The 22,423-nt window shown below is 39.0% G+C and overlaps 1 protein-coding gene across 3 annotated transcripts in view; it reads right to left on the reverse strand.

The window, feature by feature from the left end:
* The window catches only part of UNC5C (unc-5 netrin receptor C), a 1,141,364-nt gene that overhangs the window by 467,564 nt on the left and 651,377 nt on the right, over nt 1-22,423 (reverse strand). For all 3 annotated transcript variants that reach the window (XM_044061271.1, XM_044061273.1, XM_044061270.1), the window contains exon 2: nt 12,856-13,077. In XM_044061271.1, coding sequence (XP_043917206.1) covers nt 12,856-13,077 — 222 coding nt within the window. The remainder of the gene's footprint in view (nt 1-12,855; nt 13,078-22,423) is intronic.

Consider the following 22,423-nt stretch of genomic DNA (forward strand, 5'->3'; position numbering starts at 1 on the left):
ATATATATAAGAATATTATGAACAATCAAGTAACACGGATATCAAGACTATGTACAGAGGAACCTACCTATAGGAAAGAATGTGCCTCACTAGCAAGACATTTACAACAACGGGGCTATAAAGGAAAAGATCTTTGTAATAATGAAGATATTGCTAGCATAAGAGATAATAAGGGATGTCCCTATTATCGGATTACTACAACTGGAACTACTTTATCATATAACAGGAAAGGAACTATGACAAATGAGCTTAGGTGTACTCTGACATACAGCACAGACAATGCCCAGATATGTGAAGTGGTGAAGAAATATTGGCCGGTCCTTATGGAAGACACTAAAATACAGAACATAGTGGGAGATCAGCCAAAATTTACATTCAAAAATAGGAAGAATTTAAAACGTTTATTATGTAATAAAGGAGGACCGACTAGTACTATACCTCCCCATGCCATGGGCACTAAGAAATGTGGACGATGCAAGGCTTGTAAATATATTAACACTGAACCTAATTTCATCCATCCTGTATCAGGCCAACATTTTAATGTTAAAGTCTCAGCCACATGCATCTCACAACATCTGGTCTACATTGCAATCTGTAAGGACTGTACAGCGTTTTATATTGGAAAAAATGAACCAACGATTTAAAGAACGTATTCTAAGGCACCAAAGGGATATTATTCATCGGGATCAGCAAAATAGTTTAGCAAATCATGTCATAGCCCATCCCACACATAATTTTGTTTATCAGGTTATTGAATTAATATCAGTAACCAACAGGGGAGGTGATATTAAAAATTTGATGGAGAATAAAGAAATTAAATGGCTATTGAACTTAAAGGTACACAAAGAAATTAAATGGATATTGAACTTAAAGGCACACAAGTCACCTGGGATAAATGCTGTAGCCCCTTTAAAACCAATCCTAAGAAGAGTACAGTTTTGTACCTACCATAAATGTAGATGTTCAAGTGTATTCACTGCTGCAGTCCAGGTTATCCTGCCATCAGGCGGTCCCGCAGTCGGCCAGAGTTCCAAAGTCTTGGTCCGGCATCAGTTTCTGTCACTTCTTCCCTGACGTCAGTGCGCCAGGGGTATATAAGATGCAGCCGACGCCATTTTCTTCAGTTTTTCCTTGCCCCAGATGTCAGGTGCCCCCAGATAGGTAGGCAATACATATTGGTAATAAAACATACATAAAAAAATAAAAGCAATACCTTCAGTTACAAGCAAATACACCACATAGGTTGTATAGGGTAGAAAGGTATAGATAAGTTCCAGCTAAGAAAGAGGAGATGAAGGGAGGGTAACCTGGACTGCAGCAGTGAATACACTCGAACATCTACACTTATGGTAGGTACAAAACTGTACTGTTCATCGTGTTTCACTGCTGCAGTCATTACACTTGGGTAGAATCCCAAAGCTGAGGTTGGGTGGCTGGGTCTATAAAGGATTCAGGGTGGCTATGAGGCCATGCAGCACTGCAATGGCAAAGCCAGCTCTGGATTTAGAGTAAAGCGGCAAGTGGTAATGCTTGGTAAAAGTGTGCACTGAACTCCAAGCTGCAGCTTCCAAAATATCCTTGGTAGGTACTCCTCTAAGGTAGGCAGTTGAAGTGGCTGTTGCCATGGTGGAATGTGGCCTAATGTTGCTAGGTACAGTTTTTCCATGCTGTGTGTAGCAGAAACAGATACAGTGTCCTATCCATTTTGAAATGGTCTGCTTTGAAATAGCCTTTCCCTGTGATCCTGCAGCATATGTTACAAACAATTGCTCAGTTTTCCTGCAAGCTTTTGTTTTGTCCAAGTAGAAGCGTAGCTGCCTGTGTATGTCCAATGAGTGCAGAAGTCTCTCCCCTTTATTCTGGGGATTTGGATAAAATGTTGGCAAGTGAAAAGTTTGGTTAAGAGCCACACTGGATACCACCTTTGGCATAAATGTAGGGTTTGTTCTTAAATAAACCCTGTCCTGATAAAAAATGATGAAAGGCTCCACTGCCATTAGTGCCTGGAACTCTGAGACTCTTCATACTGAGGTGCTGAGGTTATTGCCAGGAGCAGAGCAGTTTTCCATGACACATATTTCAATTCTGCTGAATTGGCTGGCTCAAAAGGAGGTAAAGTTAGTTTTTCCAAGACAAAGTTGAGGTCCCAAGTTGGTGTTGGTGCTCTCCGGGCCGGTCTTATGTTTTTAGCCCCTCTGAGGTACTGTTTTAATAATGGATGAGAGAAAATAGGAGGATCTGTGTTGTAATGAGCTGAGATGGCAGAGGTGTGGATCTTAATGGATGAAAAGGATAGGCCTTTGTCCAGCATCTCAGTTAAGTATTGCAATATCTGAGGAATATTTGGAACAAGAGGGTCCAAGCTTTGAGCCTGGTTCCAGGCGCAGAATCTCTTCCACTTTTCTGAATAGGATTTCCTGGTGCTGGGCCTCCTGGCCTCCAAAATGACATCCTGGCAGGAATTGTGCTTGCAGATGTACTTGATAGGTCAGTGCTGTGTTCCACAAAGTCATAGCTTGTCTGCAGAGGGGATAGGAATGAGTGCCCCCTTGCTTGTTTATGTACCACATAACTGTGGTGTTGTCCATCTTTAGTAACAGTTGTCCTGGATGCAGAAGGTCCTTGAAAGCTGTTAGGGCATTTTGTACAGCTAGCATCTCTTTTTGATTGATGTGAAGATGCATTTGGTCTGTGGCCCACTTTCCCTGAATACATTTTCCTGCCATGTGTGCTCCCCAGGCATAATCCGAAGCATCTGTTGTTAGAGTCTGCCTGGCTGTGGGTAAAGTGAAAGGCTGTCCCTTGTTGTGGTGACATGCCTGTTCCCACCATCGAAACTCCTGTTGTAGGCAGGGAATAAGTGGTATTACTGTTTCCAAACTGTGACAGTGTTGAGTCCAAACACTTTTTAGGTACCATTGTAGTTTCCGCATATGCAGTCTGGCATATGGTATTAGTAGTATGCAGGACGCCATGAACTCCAAGGCCTGCAGAATTTTTCTTGCAGGGAGTTGGGTTTTTGTTGCCATCAATTGAAAGTACTGAGTCAGTTGTCTTTGCTTGTCTGGCGTGAGATAAGCCATCTGGGCCGTTGTATTTAAGCTGGCACCCAGGAATATTATCTCTTGTGAGGGCACAAGTTTTGACTTCTTTTTGTTTACTGTGTACCCTAGGCAAATTAGTAATCTTTTTACAAACGCCAGATGCTTTAGAAGAATGTCCTTGCTCTCTGCTTGAATAAGACAGTCGTCCAAGTAGGGATATATTTGAATTCCTTTTTGTCTGCAAAATGCAATTACTGGTGCCAGGCATTTTGTGAAGACCCTGGGCGCAGTAGATAAGCCAAAGGGCAGTGCAGAGAATTGGTAATGCATTGTGCCAGCTATGAATCTGAGGTATCTTCTGCAATTTTGTCTAATTGGGACATGCAGGTATGCCTCTTTGAGGTCCAAAGTAACAAGCCAAGCCTTCTTGCCTAGCATGGGAAGAAGTTGCTCTAGTGTCATCATTTTTGAATTTCGGAACATCCAGGTAAGAATTTAGAGTAGATAGGTCCAGTATGGGTCTCCAGGCTTTGTCCTTTCTGGGGACCAAGAAAAGTCTTGAGTAAAATCCTTGTCCTTGTTCCTGTTGTGGCATTTTTTGAATAGCTCTCATGTCCATGAGGGCTGTAATTTGTTTTTGTGCCTCTGCCCATTGATTTTGAGGCAGGTCTGGCATTCCTTTTGGCCTTGGTAGAGTGTGAAAGTGGAGCCTGTAACCCTGAGACACAATTTCGTGAAAAAAGTGCTAGTTTTCCCCCCTAAGGGAGCGGCTAAAAGGTAAGTGGTTGGCATTTTTAGGGGGAAGTCATTGGGACTGTTTCCTATAAGGTTGTGACTTGTCTTCTCCTCCTTTTGGGGTTGAAGCACCCCACTGTCGTGGTCTGTAAGAGCCTTGGGGCTGAGATCTGCCTCTTGGGCATCTGTATCTGCCTCTTTGTGGTCTGTCTGACACTGGAAAGGACCAATTTTTAGAAGGCCAATTTCTGCAAAATCGAGGTGGCTGTACCTATAAGAAATCCTTCACTGTTTGCATAGATTTTGCCTTATCCTCCATTTTCTTTAATACCTCTTCTACCTTAACACCAAACAAGATATCATGCTGTAAAGGAGCATCCAATAATTTTGCCTTAACATGATCAGGTAAACCTTGTTCTTTTAACCAAGCATGCCTTTGAATCACAGATCCTGTAACTGCGGCTCTAGAAGAAGCCTCTAATGAATCAAAACCAGATTGCAGAGTATGTTTTCCCACTTGTTCAGCTGCATGCAATAAATCCTGCATTTCCTTATAGTCAGGACCTTCTGAGCTTGTAAGCATTTTCTGTTTTAATAGAGACATTAAGTATTGTTGGTATTTAAGCATGTGGAACTGGCAATTTAAAGCCCTTACTGCTAAAGTTGCAGAAGTGTAAACTTTCTTCCGCCATCTATCTAATGCTCTAGAATCCCTGTCAGAGGGAACTGGATTTTTATCAGTGGAAGCCTTTATCCCTTTGGGACCCTGGGAAATAGTTTTTGGGTCAACAGCAAGGTTTTTATAAAGAAATTTGTGAGAGTCAGGGACTCTGCAGTACCTATCTGGCTTGACTGGTGCAGGGGGTAAAGAATCAGGGGTTAAACTGGATTCAGAGAACACATCATCCACAATATCTAACACAGGTGGAATAGCAAGGGGCCTGTGCTGAGGCAATAAAAGAAAATCTTTGAGCCTTTTCTGGGATTCTGAATAATCCTGGCTCTCCCGATGGAAATGCTCCCTCATGGTATGTAAAGTTTCCCCAAAAGAGTAATCCTCAGGAGCAGAGGCTGAAGTAATTGATTCTTCAGCATCAGAGTCCTCATAGGGGGGTAAAGAGTATCCCTGGTCTGAAGAGGAATCAGAAGAAATGGAAGCCTGGTCAGAGGAATCATAGTCTGTACCCTGCCTAGGCCTTTTATCAGGAGGGGGATGGGAACCCCTGATCAGAGTAATTAGGTCTTCAGCCATTTTGAGCATCTGTTTTATAGGCATGGAGGCCTGTCCAGGTGAATGTTGAGCTTGTTTCTTTGTCTTTAATGGAGTTTTAGACTTGGTTGTTGTTTTGATGGTAAGCTGTGAAGGTCTGAAAATACCCTCAGAAGCCGATGCCTGCTCAGCAGCTCCGGACCCATCTGAGGGGTTAATTTCCGTAGGCCCAATACCTTGAGTTTCCAGAGACCTAGTAATCTCCACGTGGGAGTCGGAGGCGGCCTGTGGCTCTGAGGTAATGGGTGTCAGGGGCTGTGAAAGCACCTCACTGAGAACTGGCGAACCGGCGACTGGCCTAGAAGAGGCTTCATCATCGGTTTTGGACCTCGGATGCCTGTCCTTATCTTTGTCTTTGCGTTTTTTGTGTATTCCGGTTGTCGGTTGTTCTGACGGCATGGTATAATTAAACCTTCGGCCAAAATAATGGCGAGCAAAATCAAATCGACGTTTAATAGTGCGCTTGTTAAATCTAGCACAAAACTGACAACTAGTGACATCGTGGTCTGGGCCTAGGCATGGAATACAGTAAGAATGAAAATCCTTATGAGGTATTTGCTTCCCACAAGAAATGCAATTATTAACTTTTACTGACATCGGTCTGAGGCAAGAAAAAGTTTCCCCAACAGGGTACTTAGCTTTATTGAAGACTTCGGTTCTGAAATTCGAATTCGAAAATCTCAGGAGTCGGCCAACCGGCACTTGCGAACTGCTTTTGCTTTGGGCACCGCGCGGCAAGAAAGACTGAAGAAAATGGCGTCGGCTGCATCTTATATACCTCTGGCGCACTGACGTCAGGGAAGAAGCGACAGCAACCGACGCCGGACCAAGACTTTGGAACTCTGGCCGACTGCAGGACCGTCTGACAGCAGGATAACCTGGACTGCAGCAGTGAAACACAATGAACATCTGGTGTGTCTCAGCTAAACCAAAGTAAAGTACTCAATACAAGGAACATGATTAGTTCACAAAAAGGTGTGTGTAGATGGAAGTATCTGAATGGCTAGTAGTTATTTTATATTTTGAAACTAAGAAACTGAAATTTCATCGAACTGAAGAAGGCTAACAGCCGAAAGCGCTTTCCGTGTGTGTTTTACTAAATAAGCTCACCAGAGTGAGCCTTTTAGTTTGGGATTTATTTTAAAGCTTTTAAAGAAAACTATTATTCAGAAGTTATTATTGTGAACTGAGAGTGCGTCAGCATAGCTGATGAGAGCCCTGTGGAAGTAAGCGTTGTTTTAAACTGTGAAACAAAATGTTTTTGTGGTTTTAATGAGACTTGAACTAATGAAAAAGGGCTTCAGTTTACAGTTTGAAAGCATTTGCTAACTTGGCATCAATCCTGAAGTTTTTAAGGGAACTACTAACCAAGACTACAACTTAAGAGTGAAAGTAAGTTAGCACAGCTGATGAGAACTCTATTAAGTAAGTGCCATCTTAATTGCCAAATAGACTTGCTGTTTCACTATATTTCTGAAAGATCTTGGAATTTATAATTTTATTTCAAGAAATATGTACATACGTCTAACACGCTGTTATTTGTGGAGATTATTATAATACAGCATTTCAGCTTGGTGGTGCATAAATTCTCTTCTCAGTTTTTGAGTTTCAGTCATTAACAAAATTAAACAAAAATTTCTTTGCAACTCTGTTAAACAGAGCCATATCAATTCTGAGCTGAAATGGGCGCAAGTAAAATCTTGAACTATGGAGTCTCAGCTACTGTAACAAATAGCACCCCACTTCGTCATTTCATCAACTCAGTGTAACCATGGAACAGCTCAGACACCTGCTGCTGCCTTCAACAAGTAATAATTCTGCTTCAGATAAACAATAAATTAGTCTGTACAGCTCTTCTGCTATCCTTGGTGGATCATCTTTTACTAGTTCCCAGTGAGCACTTTTTTGTTGTTAATAATAACATTATTACCAATAATGCTCTTTTATGATTTTGCAATTTTCCATGTTCAGAAAAAACACAAATACATAAAAGATAGCTCATCAATCAGAATAGGTACTCACAGAACAACTGCCAACATACTATCCAGGAGTCATGAAGACACCATCATTGTCCCAATGTATGAGAAAACATATTGTAAAAATACTTGGGAAGGAATTTCCAAGTTACTGCTTTACAGTCTGTGAGTTCCTCACCACTTTGGTCAAATCTCTCTCATCTGTAATACAATATGCAGATGACTCTACTCTCTTATCTATCGCCAATACTACCTCTGAACTACACACACTAACACAGACTTCCTTTATCTCTGTTGAAAAATGAGTTGAAAAATGGCTCAGAAACAATCAACTAATCCTTAACCCTAAGAAAATTCACCTCCTTCTCTTACTACCTCAGACACTCTCGTACCTTAAATCCAACTTTCTCTTTTCTCTCTAGATGGCACCACTATCTCCCCTGCCTCACACACCAAACTCCTTGGGGTAATAATTTCTGACCAACTAAAATTTGACTTGCACATACAACAGGCCATCAAAAAAAACCCCACCAAAAACCTGGACTACTTTATAGGAACAAAAAATTCCTCACTATTGCCACTAAACACACTCTAGCGCAGGCATTTCTCTTACCCCAGTCTTCTAAATGCTTCCCCCATCCTTACCAATATCCAAACTTCCTCAATGCAGAAACTGGAATAAACGTACAACAAAATTGCCAGACTTATTCTAAACCAACCACTGTCTTTACATCACTGCCTCTCACTAAAACTTCAGGGCCTGGAATTTTCGCACCTTCTCCTACAATCACAACATTATCTTTTCCATACTCAACAACCCCTCTGCCTGCCCTTCTCTCAACTCCCATGTTACTTCCTACTCTGCCCACCCCCCCTCCGGCATCTCCGAAATGCTGATCAGCATCTTCTCTCAGTTTATAAATGCAAAAGTAATATTGGCAAACTACTTTACAAACACTCTTTCTCACTAAATTGGAAAAAAATCCCTCTCCATATTTGATCCAACCTTTCCTTTCCCTGTTTTAAATCCCACCTACTAAACTTAAAATTATGCCATTGCGTTGACCACACGTAGTCTTAGTCTCTTCCACTGTATAACATGTTGCATCTCCTAACTTTCTTTCTTTGTTAGTAACTTATGCTTAAACCTAAATCTCCTAAACCCTCAGCTCTACTACTATAGCCCTACTATACCCCACTCCCATTCTCCACACTAATTATATACCCCCCCCACTTCCTATCAATGTCTATACATTGTCCTTCTTTTGAACAACGATTATCTTTTTGTTTTTACTCTCATATGTAGTAAATTTTAGTCCACTACTATCAGTGCAAACCTTAACGTTCATAATGTTTTTTATTTTTTTTTTTTCTTTATAATTAATTTCATATTTTCAATGTTGTTTTTAATATTTTTTGTCCTGTATGTTTATCTTTGTGTATGTTTGCTGGAGCTCTTTCCCCTTGGGTCTCCACTGAAAATGGATTGCTTAATATCAATGCAATACAAACAGTTAATAACCTTTTCTTTTTTACAATTATTTTGTATTGTGATAGTTATTTAATATTTGTATATTGTCACTTTATTTTTACTTATGTTTGCTGGGGCTTTTCTCCTCGAGTCTCCACTGAAAATGTATTTGTTTGCAAACTCAGTTGGACTAACCTGGTTAACAAATGTGAAATAAATAAATAAATAAATAAACAAATAAACAAATAAATACATAAACCAGATTCAAACTTCATCCTCAGTGGATCTTTCACACAACTCAGTATTTTATTTAACCTATTAACTAGCCTACTTGGTTAATACCTGAGGTTATTCAACTTGCCCGAGAGGGCATTTCTTGCAAAATGGCTACTGCATATGGGTCTATAATACAATATATCTTAATGCCTTCTTTCCTTTTTTGTAGGGTTTTTCAACTGCTTCTCATTCCATGTTAATAATTCTTGCATAGAAAGAATTTCCATGTCTCTACAAACATTCATGAGCCTTCTTCCATATCACCTTCCGGGGACACTCATTGTGTAATAATCACTTTCCTCAGGATATCTACTGTGTAATAATCACCTTCCCCAGGACATCCATTGTGTAGTAATCACATTCCACAGTATATCCATTGTGTAATAATCACTCTCCCTAGGGTATCCATTAGGATATCCATTGTGTAATAATAAACTTTCCTGGAACATCCATTGTGTAATAATCACCTTTCCCAGGGTATCCATTAGGATATCCATTGTATAATAATCACCTTACCCTGGGTATCCATTAGGATATCCACTGTTTAATAATCAACTTCCCTAGGACATCCATTGTGTGATAATCACCATCCCCAAGTTATCTATTAGGGCATCCATTGTGTAATAACCAAATTCACCTGAAAACAATGACATTTTAGAAGTATTTCACAGACTCTACCTACTTTAGTCTGTTTACAAGACTCTCAGTACCTCATTACCTATGTCGGGATGAACCATGCCACCTTCATTTCTAAAATTCACAATATGAAAATATGTAAACATAACTTTCTTTGTAGTGTTTCACAGCATTTAATACTCCATTACTATCATATCTATTGTGAATCCACTTTTGTATGTACTGTAACATCAGCACAAACCACATTTTTCTTCCCACTCTTTCCGGAACTTTCCTACTCTTCTTAAAATGACCTTTTTCTTTTGGTTAAATGCCCCTCTGATTTTCTTTGCAATTGGTTCTGTTTCTTCATCTAAGTAACCCTGCATTAGTAAACCCTATAAAACTGTTCCACATCCAACCAGAAAAAAAAAAAAACTTTACAACCAAAATGTATGTAATTAGCTTCCTTTAGAAATATTCTTTCCTTATCCTCTTCTTATGCCATGTGATAAGCCCTAGTAATATGCAAGATCAAACCTCCTGAGTGACTAAGGTCTAGGTGACTTGAGTTTAATTAGTAGTTCAGGTAGTTGACAATGAGGCAAGTTAGATAGGAGCTTCTACCTTAGGTGAGGCAGGAGCAGACTGGGTACTTCTCTAATGGGCCTATAGTGGAGTCATAGCTCAGACAGAGGATTCTAGGCTTGGCAGTGACTGGCAAAACTGAGAAAGGCAAGACTGCTCTTGAACATTGGATTGGACACACACTTGTGGAAACTCTTACTTGCCCAACCCACATAACACTGATGTCAGAATGCTGGGGGAAGGAACCGGAGCATAACAAAAATCCCCTCACTTGTCCAAGCAAGAAATGACAGCTTCCTGATCTGCCTACCTCACGTAACAGTACTGGCAGGTACTAAGCATGTGCAGGAGCTCTTCAGGAAAGGCAGGCCTTCTGAGAAGCTAGTTTGTGTTCTGGGAGAAGGGGATTACAGGGAGCTGTTATTGGGAAGAAAAAAATATCCATAACCAATGGTTGCTCTACATATCTCATAGCATATAGTGATAAAATAAAGCAACCAAGATCACATATATTATATTTTCCATGAATATTTAATCTTTCAACTCTCTTCTTCTTTTTCAAGGATGTCAGACCATATCAAGAATAGCACAAGCTCACAGATGCAAATCTACTCTCTAGTCCTTGACATGAATGCAGCAAAAATGCCAAACATGCCTTCATAACACATTTCCATTAACTGAAGCTAAACATCTCAGTCAAATGCAAGTTCCATCCTAATCCACATTGCCCTCAATATCAGTTTGCTATCTGGCCATTAATATTGGATGATAAACTTACATCTGCATCTAAATTCTGATGACCATTTTTTCCACCTGTCCCACACATTTTAAATGAAGCATTCACTGGCATAAAAGGCATGACTGCACTAACTTTTACCTCATCAGTGGATAATACTGCCCCATATCCCCTGCCATAATCACACCTTATATAAAAAAGTAACAATTCCATGTCCAAAAAAAAAAAAAGAGAGAGATCCTTAAAGTTTGCTATGCAGATAGTTATGTCTTCACTGATTTCTGTAAACTGGCTTCTTTCTCTTTCAGGCCAGTTCACTGCTTGAAAACCAATCATCTTTCAGGGCTCATTCTCGGTTTCATCTGTGATTACACCTCTGAATATGTGCCCCCACTTCTGTATCAGTGGCCCCAACTCTGCATCACTTTCACTTTCCCCTCTGGCTCCAAGAGACAAAATACTGTTTTGGTCAGCAAGATTTTTACCCATGAAAGACCAACACTTTTAAACAACCTAGGTAGAGAAGTCTAAACATTTTTAGCCTATATTACTGCATCACTGGAATGAATCTGCTTCTCTGAACTTTCAGCTGAAATTTTTGCTACCAGAATACTTTGGTGCCTTTGTACATGGGCGTCCTGTCAGGCAACCCTAGTTATTTTAACCACACTCTCTCTCTCTCTTGATGTTCAAATGTGTAAAACCTGAAAACTAGCTGTCTCACCTCCTTCAGATTTGAGAGTGGGCCAGCCACAAAGGTGCTGTAAGCACATTCTGTCAATATCTTGACTAGACTTACTTGCTTATTGCTTGTGAGAGGGGGGGGTCTCTAGGTTCCTTTCAACAGCAACCTGAGCCACCAGACATTCATAATGTGGTACTCGGCTAACACCAACTTAAGAACACTGCAATAAGGTAAACAATATGTAACATCAGTCAGAAAAAACATCCAATATTTACAAAATGCAAAAGAAGACAGTTTAAAATAACATTTTTAGAATATTTAGAAAATATAAGGCCATTAAACTACTTGTAACAAAGTACGTTGTTTTAGGATGTCATGGGCACATGAAGGCATACATTTGTTGTTATGTGTGAGGTAAATAAACTATACACCTTAGTAGACAATTCACCAAATATTCATCAATAAATTCTTCACAAAAAGATAAAGATCGGACTACTCTTTTTACAGCATTACCATCAATCTTATCTTTTTTCTGCATTATCAGTACTAGACTCCATCGCTTTGGATTCCATTTGATCTAACAAACCTTATCCATTACATGAGTCACAGTTTCTTTAGCATTACACTTCAGATCCACACCAACATTCAAGTACCCCTGTTAGTGCTTTTTATTATCTGTGGTTCTTTTCTCAGACTGTTTCACATAATTAGAGGTCTTCTGCAATTTTAATTTCAATAGAATTTACTGCTAGTCTCCTTTTAACGACTACTTCTTCTTCAACATTGCATTATCTAGGCAATGCCTTCTTTCACTTCCAGGGCCTCTCTGACTCATGGCTGCTATTAGCAACTTTAATTTTGTGTTTGCACCAGAAAGAGGAAAGAGATGGCATTAAAACTGAAGACCACAACTATGCTCACTTAGTTTTCTCATATGAATATGTTTACCATGTTGACTGACATACCTACTTACGAGGGAAGAAACTATGCACTATTTTTGTACTGTCAGCCTCCCACTGCCAGCCCCACCCACCCACGATCACATTCTTATTCTGCTGCAAAGAAAACTAACAGCAAAGGTTTGTCAGTTTAAAGGTGAAAGACAATTTCATGCTGAAAACCATGACATAAACACATGCCTATAAGCAGACATAACCTGTGCCTAGAGACCACCTTACATGCAGCAAGTTTGGATGCACAGCACAAAAGTATGTACCCTTTTGTGTAAAGTTCTTTCTCTGTAATTTTAATATCACCTCGTACATAGACTTCGGTTCACACTTCAGAGAATGCAGCATGAATCTCACCGTAGCTTTCATACTACAACCATCCTGCACTGACATAATAATGGCTTTGTTTGCTCTAATGCAATCTGTTGATTTAAAAGGCTATTTGAACTTTTTTTCTTAACATTTAGAATGCTGGTACTGGAAAAAGATGCAAGAAACATGAAACTTACCTGAGGTTTCATCAACTCTCTCCTCCACCACATGGTCCTTTTGGTGAACCCACTCACTGTTGCATTTGAAGTAGATCTGAGTGGCGGGGCTAGCTTTACAGTATAGATTCACAGGCTTGTTTTTCACAATGTATGCTTCCTCTGGTTCAATTAAGAAATGGGGCAGTGGTTCCGGAGGATCTGAAGGAAAAGTTTCTGGCAGTTCACCAAAGAAGTCATCATCTGCAAATAAAAGAAGAAAACATAAAATCAGTATGCCTTGTCACAGGTTGTAAATCAGTCAGTTAAATAAAAAAAAATTTTAAATTTAGATTTGTATCTCTCCTAGGATTGCGGTGATGGTAGTGGTTGTTAAGGTAAGTGGCAAACTTGTTTTGTTTACCACTTACGCACAACTAGTTTGCAGGGATGTTCTGAGACACGGATGTCAAATGGTGAATATAACACAGCAAACATAAAACACTGTAATACAGCAAAAACATGCAAACGAGTAAAAATACATAGCAAAATTGAAACAATGCAGTATAAAACTTCACTTTTTACATGTGCAGTGAAATACAAAAGTGAAGTAATAAACTATAAACAATAAAGGGAAGTGAGAACAAAAATGAAGGGATGCATGTGAACATAAAGTTGGCTATACATTTTTTATTTACTTTATGTAGCCTGTGGGACTGAAACCATTGTCAACCCCCTTTCAAATGAAAGTTGAGATGAGTGAAGAAAAAACAAGTGGTTACAAACCAAGCTGAGATATACAATTTGGGAGACACTTTGGGTGAACCTGCAACTGATTAAAAACTATTTTATTTATTTATTTTATTTGCATTTGTTTACTGGGAAGGTCCACTGGGCCAAGATGAGCCCATTTTCAGTGGAGGCTTGTGGAGAAAAGCTCAACAACTAAGATTAAACAACACATAATATGAACTAACACAACACTGAGTATTTATAGTCACAATACATACAATAATATGAACTAACTCAGTACAAGGTATTAACTTTCATAATACTTGATATTGTGCAGAAGAATAGATCACTGTGGTCAGAACAACCAAATGGGAGGGTTGCAGTTGAGCCACTTTCTGTCATTGTGCAATGTTATTTACAGTAATAAGGCAGTTTATACAAAAACAATATTCATTTTACAATTATTAACACTTAGAAGTACTGTAGGTATGAGTAGTTGAGAAATTTAGAAGACAGAGCAAGCAAACTTAGAAGGCAGAGCAAGACTACTGTTCTTGATGAAACCCAGTTAAGGGTGGAAGTCATGTTTCTGTGAAGACACTTTCAAAATACGCCCTGCTATGAACAAAGTGACGAGAGGGGCATCCATTATCAGGTCTGTAGATGGCTTACCTGCTTCCTGGTATGATTCTCTGATTTGCTACCCCCAACTCTGAGATGAGGAGGAAAAAAAAACACATGTCCATGCTAGTCCTCACCAAATGACCAAGCCAGGTCCATGTCTGTTGTTTTTGATCTGTGAACCTCAACTTTAAGTTGAAGAGCAAAAAAAAATGTCCTATTGCATTTGCAGAAAAAATATCTTTCTACTTTTAGCATGCACAAGCAGTGAATCACTGACAACAAAAGCAGCATTGGCTTTCATTTCTTCATCAATTGGCATCACGCAACCCTTAACACCTTGCGCCCAAGGCAGCTGCCATTTTACCTGAAACTAGCTACACCCCACCCTAGCTCCATTCCACCCTAGCGGCAATCCACCTTAGCTTTACTCCACCATAGCTACACCCCACCCCAGCTACACCCCACCCTAGCTCCATTCCACCCTAGCGACACTCCACCTTAGCTATACTACACCATAGCTACACCCCACCCCAGCTACACCTCACCCTAGCTATGCTTCACCCTAGCTACACCCCACCCTAGCTATGCTTTACCCTAGCTACACCCACTCTAGCTCCATTCCACCCTAGCAACACTCCACCTTAGCTATACTCCACCATAGCTACACCCAACCCCAGCTACACTTCACCCTAGCTACACCCCACCCCAGCTATGCCCCACCCTAGCTACACTTTATCCTAGCTACACCCCACCCTAGCTACACCTCACTCTAGCTACACGACATGCTAACCTATACCCCACACTAGCTATGACCCATCCTAGCTACACTTCCCCCTCACTACACCTCATCCTAACTACACCCCACACTAGCTATGCCCCACCTTAGCAACACTGTAGCCTCACTACACCCTACCCTAGCTACACCCCACTCTAACTACATCCCATCCTAGCAGCACTCCACTTTAGTTACAGTCCAGCTTAGCTACCCCCACCCCAGCTACACCTCACCATAGCTACACTTCACCCTAGCTACACCCCACCCTAGCTACGCCCCACCCTACCTACACTTTATCCTAGCTACAACCCACCCTAGCTACACCATATGTTAGCTTATACCCCACCCTAGCTCCACTTTATCCTAGCTACATCCTACCCTAGCTATACCATATGTTTGCTTATACCCCACACTAGCTATGCCCCACCCTAGCTACACTTTATCCTAGACACACTTCAGCCTAACTACACTGCATGTTAGCTTATACCCCTCCCTAGCTATGCCCCACCCTAGCTACACTTTATCCTAGCTACACTTCACCCTAGCTACACCACATGTTAGCTTATACCCCACACTAGCTATGCCCCACCCTAGCTACACTTTATCCTAGCTACACTTCACCCTAGCTACACCACATGTTAGCTTATACCCCACACTAGCTATGCTCCATCCTAGCTACACTTCTCTCCGTTACTTATAACAGAAGTCAAAAAGCCAGGTAGAAAATGCACTTTTACAAAGAATCAAACAGAAATTCCACTTTTAAAAATAATCAGGTTTGATTTAAAGAAGTTCTTTTTTTACAGATAATCTGTCATCACCATAGGAAAATTGTAGTTGAGTGATTCCAATGGAATGCAACTCTTTGACTTTTCTTGATGAATCCCAGTTAAGGGCACAAAACTTTTATTTTGAATAAACAAGTTACTCTGAAGTCTCAACAGAACTTGTCTGCAGTTCATGGTTCTTTTTCTTGAATCAAAGGAGTCTCTGCCATCAAAGTACCAGTTTTCCTTAGGATTAAAAAAAAAAAAATATATATATATATATATATATATATATATATATATATATATATATATACACACACATTTTGCCTTTCATACACAGGTACACATGCACCCAGATGCACAGGCACATCAGTGTGTATATGTACATACCAATCTGATTATTTAATTTCACTTTTGTTCTGTGGACAGTGCAAGGCTTACAGTAAAGGTCTAAATCAACATTTTTTGAAAAGTTTTCGCAGTCAGATGTACTATTCATTGTCAATTATGCATTCTCAGTGGCAGTAAAGCTTTTTCATAATTAAAATGGTCAGGTCACTTAATAGGATACATACAAAATAATTATATTACTGTAAACTAAGGGAACATTTTCATGAAATGAATTTTGTTCAAATGGCGTCCTGTTCTTTTGAAAGTCTCCTTTCTATATGACAAAATACAGGCTGATAAATGGTAGCTTGAATAAGTAGAGGAGAGGAGAAGATACTGATGCCCAAAAGTATTAAAATTTTTTACAGTTACTTATGAAAACAAAGCATTGCCCATGAGTTGAATGTCACAAAAATAAATAAAGCTGCAGTTTAATAGAAATCAGTTTTAATTCCTACAATCGAGTAACTTCTTTTACATTCAGCTTTTAAACAAAACCAGCAGTTCAAAGTGGAATTGAGAAATACATTTTCTTGGGGGGGGGGGGTGAATCATATGTAGTGGTTTTGCCCCCTGTACTGCCCCCTTTACTACTGATGAAGATGCATCATTTATAAAGCGCCACTCCCCTGCAGCAACCTTCACTGAATGTTACTGGTCAGCCTTGAACCATGTGTCACAGTACCGTTAAACCCTGCTGACATCCAGTGTCATAGTACTGTTAAACCCTGCTGACATCTACTTAAAACGCTGCTCACAGAAAGTCTAGATTTAATCCACTGAATCAAGACTGAGAGGACACTAGAAAAGAAAGTCATAGCAGAGTGATGCATGTCACTGTGTGTGGGAATGCAAAATGTGTCACAAAAAAAAAAAAAAAAAAAACGTGTGAAAATTAAACCGATTCAGACTGCCTTCCCCAACCATGCCACTTAGGGGAAGAATATATTACAAAGCAGAGTGAACAGACTGATATGGATAGTGGTACTACACAGCAGATCAGTACACCACCAAAAAGTGTAACTTTTTCTTCTAGATAACAGCTGGGTAATGTTACTCTCTGCAGTTATATTGCATCCAATCCCTGCGTATGATACTGCAATAGGCATACTGCCAGGTAAAGCATTTCATAAAGGGGTCCTACTCTGCAATTTTTACATTTTCCTACTCCAAAAACTCAGATAAAGTAAGGCCTTCCTCTCCCTTTCAAGCAACTGTTTCTAATTTCAACAGTACTTGTCAATACAGTCTGTACCATCAACTTCTTCTCTGCTCAGGAACACCTTGTTATCATTTCCTTGGCCCATTTCCTCTTATTTCATGAACTGTGAATTCTCAATGCTGATGATGTAGGAAAGACAACATTAACAAAGTCACTGGGATGAATACATTTCTGCACACCATAGTGGTACAGTGAAAACTTTACTAAAGACAACAAGGAGAAATAAAAACAAATCATAAATTCCAGGTTCTCCCAACTTGTTAGAAATGTGGTTCCATTTTCCAAACATCTAACTGCCATACAATTATTTATTATTTTGGTTCAATACAGATATTTCTTAAAAAACAGTATGAAAATGAATATGACCTCCGACCCTTATTTCACAGATGAAGGAGCATGCTCCCTCCGATTCCCCTTACCTCACGTCTAACCAATTTAGGTGCATATCGATCACATCTGAAAAGGAATGGGTGAAAGGGCCTGAGACTGCTTTAGGTTTGATTTTTTTTTTTTTTTTTTTTTAATAGGTAACCCTCATTAACCAGGTCACTGGCTGGTCACAGCCATCAGTTTCTCCATATGTTATGTATTTTATACTAATGTGTTTACTAATGTGGCAGGAAGTGAGATCGGCAGTATTTCAGATATGTAGTACTTGAACTTTAAACTGACTGCTAATGAACAGATGTAAGACTAATATCAGAACGTAAAACTATTTGAGGGTTGGAAAACATTTCTGTCACAGAAATGTACAGAATATGTACTGTGTTAGTGACCTCACTACTGAGGGTTGGAAAACATTTCTGTGACAGAAATGCACAGAATATGTATTATGTTAGTGACCTCACTACTACTCATGCCAAAGAAAAGAAAAAATAACTCCCAAAAGAAATTGTCTTTCAAGAAAATGTATTTTAAAGGTGTACTGTGCATAACACTATAAAAAGGCAGCTCTCTACATCAAAAATGACATTTACTTAGATTTCATTCTGGATTCCATTAAATATACCATTTTGTATTAATGGTTTATTTCCTGCATTTCAGTTTATCTTGGCAATTGTCACTGGTTTCAAATAAGCAAAAATCCCTACTTTAATATGACTATGTCTGCAGTTTCCCAGCCCTGATTTACTGCTATGTTCAGTTCTAATATCTCTGTTCTTCTCATTTCACAGTAAGTACGGTCTACCTCAAATAGAAGCCTGCTTGCCAAGATCCTAAAACATTGCAGCACTTCAGTTATACTAAATCTGACAAACACAGTGAGAACTACAGTGACCCATGAGACAAGCTCACATATTAAAGGTAGAGGTGGACTATTCCACTGACTCGTGTCATTAGACAGAGTCCTCTATTACAGGAGCTTTACCACTTTCTCAAACAATGTTGGTTCAGCAAACTTTGTTTTTCTTAAAAATAAGTTAAACAGCACTATAGTAGTTGCAGTTACCTAGCTGGCCACTTCAGACAAAGTAGTCTCTCTCTTATCTGCATATACATCTGCATATCTACAACCAGTTTTACATAATTTTTTTTCTGCACAAAGATCATGGAAGCCCAAAAAAGCTCATGGAAGCCTTTTGCAAGAATTCAGCAAAGGAGCCACTACAATTGAACTGATGTTGCAGATAGAATAGTGTTTAATTCCTCTTAACTTTTGGAACATGTGATATTACTAAGGAGATATCAGAGTTTGGTGTCCTCTTCAAAAATATGTGCAAATCAGTCGATTAGCTTTGGCTTGCAAAATGCAACTGACCTTGTGAGGGCTTAAGACTAGAAGACTAGCTGAGCATAACATGCACTTTTTTTTGCATCCATAACAGATGTAAACATATCGTCTGGAACATGTACACTGTTTCTAATGGTTGCCCACCAATCAGGGATCAGTGATTGCATGACTTTATATGTGAATCATAGCTATGAGCTTACCATGTTACGTGTTTTCAGCCTACAAAGTTAGTACAAAGAGACTGTTGAATCTGATGCGAATCCTGTGTATAAGAAAATCTGCATCTCTGTGAAAGGAGCAGTGGCAATACAAACAGCATGGCATGAGTTTGGTCATGTTGACAAATGCAGGTCTTCTTTGAAACAAATCCCACTTTCTCTGATAAGACATGATGCAAACTGGAATTCACTGAGACAGTAGTCTTATCCATTTTAAGTACAGTGTCATCTATGTACACTACTGCTTTGAAATCACAAGACTATGAGGTTTGATCATCTATGCAGCATTGGGAATTGGTGCCTGGGTGTCACAGATGGCATAAACAACTCATATCCATATTGTGACTTGCAGGTAATTAATAAACCAATTTATGTGACATTTACTAACAAATTATTAATGCAGATGATGTTTTTTTACAAGGGAGCATTTTAAATCAACAAAAAGATACCTGTAATTGAAACTTTGCCAATACGTCTAGAAGAAACAAATATTTTGTGGGACTATTGAATTTGTTTGTGTAGCAACATTGCATGAGGTCAAGCAACCTACCATACCTCTCACCTGCCAACATTTTCACAGAATGTCTAGATTTTTGGCTCATATTATTGGTCTGTTCCTTATAAAGTTTGTGTTGTTTTTGCAAATCATTGGGATGACCTGAGGATTGAGGTAATTAAATAATGAGATACATTTGAGTTTCAGACTTCAAGTACTACAGAAAATGTATGTTAAAAAAAACCTGGTACTCTAGCAACTTTCTAAATTTATAAGAGCAGCATTTAAAATATGTTCCTATTTTTGGGCCTTTGTCCCCCCATTTTGTCAGGCTTTGTACAGATTTTTTGCAATAAGAAGGTTTAGAGGTATGCAACCTACATTCATTCAAGACTGTATAACTGTGGGAGTAAGGGGAAATTTCCGTGCCTCTACAGTTCCACAACCTTGTGTTAACAGTTTGTTCTTTGATGTAAACAGGAGTCAATGAAATCTAATCACCTAATCCTGTTTTGCTTATAACAACTGGCACTAAAAATGCATCCTGACTGAGTGGGTCAGAATTCATTTAGAATTAAAACTTTGTGGACCTTAGGAAGGCAGACTGATGGGATTTCATAATGCAACCGGTGCTAAAACAAGTTCAGTATAAGACCTAGAGATTTACCTGGAAGCAAATCATTTTAAACAAGGTTACAGGTGGTTGCCTCTTAGGTCATACCCTTTATCAGATAGATTTCAGTGCAAACATTTAATTGTAGATCTAACTAGAGGAGCCACTTGTAAAATCAAACAATGTGGGTATTAGTACACATTAGTAATAATAGACAATACAAAAAAAATCCAGAAGATGTACGATAAAACTAGGTTAAGACTAAGGTTATGCCAGGGAACTGGTCCTATTAAAATTTACAGCTGATAATGCTAATGAGATACGTAATGACCAAGGCACATCCTTAATGGCCTGTGCCACTGTTTTAAGGTTAAGTACTTAATAACATCAGTGTTTTATCCACAAGCTATTGGACACACTGAACTTATATTACGAAAAGTCACTGATGCAGATAGCAATGAAAGTGTTAACATACTAGCTGTTTACAGTAAGACAGGTGCCAGAAAATTTACTTGGTTTACCAAATTTGAACTCCAGTACAGCAGGCATCTAAGAAGTCCTCCTGATGTTGCTAAAAAGACTTGGGATGAAGAGAAGAAATCTTTTGAAAGTATGGTAGAACATTACTTTTTGTTTGCAGGATACACTGCAGCTGGTATATTCACAGTAAAGGAGAGCATGCAGAAAAAAAAGACCAAGGGACACAACTAGAAGTCTATAATAAGAACTCTGGAGAATTTAATCCAGGAAAATAAGGTACTGGTATTTGTATGCTGCACAGAGAATCATTTTCTGGGCAAGTAGCAAATCCCCTTTTGATGCAACCAAGGCTAAATTCCATGAACTACAAGGATAGACAATTGTGAAAGGGAAAGGTGGAGCAAATCTATCATAGCAATGTATTAAAGCAATGGAAAGATGTAGAAATTTCTGTGGTTTGACTGCCAGCTGAAGTTCATACAGGAGAGAGAAGAGAATCTCTATGACAAAGGGAGATACTGCCAGCCCAGCTAGCTGGAATTTTGTAAATAATTATATGTCATTTGTGAATATCAACATGATTCATATAAGATGCGTGTGTTACAAATGTTTTAGAACTGTATGTCATATATATATATCAAACTGCTGGTACAGAAGTGTGTGTTGAAAAGGTTTTTGCAAAGTGCTACTTGAAATGTAACCACAGTGTGCTCTACTGGAATACAACAGAAATGTACATTCACTATTGTAATTGTTTAAATGTACATATTTTAACAGTTGAAACTGGAATACAGGAGGTTAAGTTAACTTCAGAAAAAATAACTGAAATTAAATTAGTTTATGGCTATGCCATAAAAGATGCCTTCTTTCAGTTTTAATGCAGCATGGAGACACAATGTCTAAAACTAGGGAGCTTTCTGTATTGTCTTCGGAGTGAACTAATTACTACCTCTGAAAGTATGAAGGAATACAATTGTTTTATTTCTTCCAGCATCTGCCAAAGATCTGAGGTCTATGTATTTTCACAGGTAGATGCTAAATACTGCCATGCTTCCAGCAGTGGGGGATCACCTGGGAACTAAAAGTCAGATGACAAGAAATGATGTCATTCTGCAAGTTATCCCAGCAGTAATACTTGAGATATTAATTTGAGAGGTCTCTTAGAGAGACACATCATTCTGTATTCTGTCTTGGACCTAACATGAACCATTTACCACACATCTGCCTTGGTCTGATGAAGTAAGTTTCTAGGGAACAGTACAATTCTCTTAGATATAGTCAGGAATATAGCAAAGCTTAGTTTAGATATTTTCTTTATTTATTTGAGACTGTCCTGCAATGTTGTTTTAAATATTTCTGTGATTTTCAACTCTGTTGCCACTGTGAATATATATTTAGTATTATCTTGTTCTTTTATTATTTATAATTAAATATATTTAAACCTGTCATTGAGGCTGATCTGTCTAGAGATATTTAACTTTTGAGAGTACTTGCACATTTACTGGGTGACACTGTGTGGGCCACTCCTAATAGCCTTGCTCTTGGTCACACTACCATT

Source organism: Protopterus annectens, chromosome 2.part0, assembly GCF_019279795.1.
Source record: "Protopterus annectens isolate FY-2018-M chromosome 2.part0, PAN1.0, whole genome shotgun sequence".
NCBI classification, from domain to species: domain Eukaryota; kingdom Metazoa; phylum Chordata; order Ceratodontiformes; family Protopteridae; genus Protopterus; species Protopterus annectens.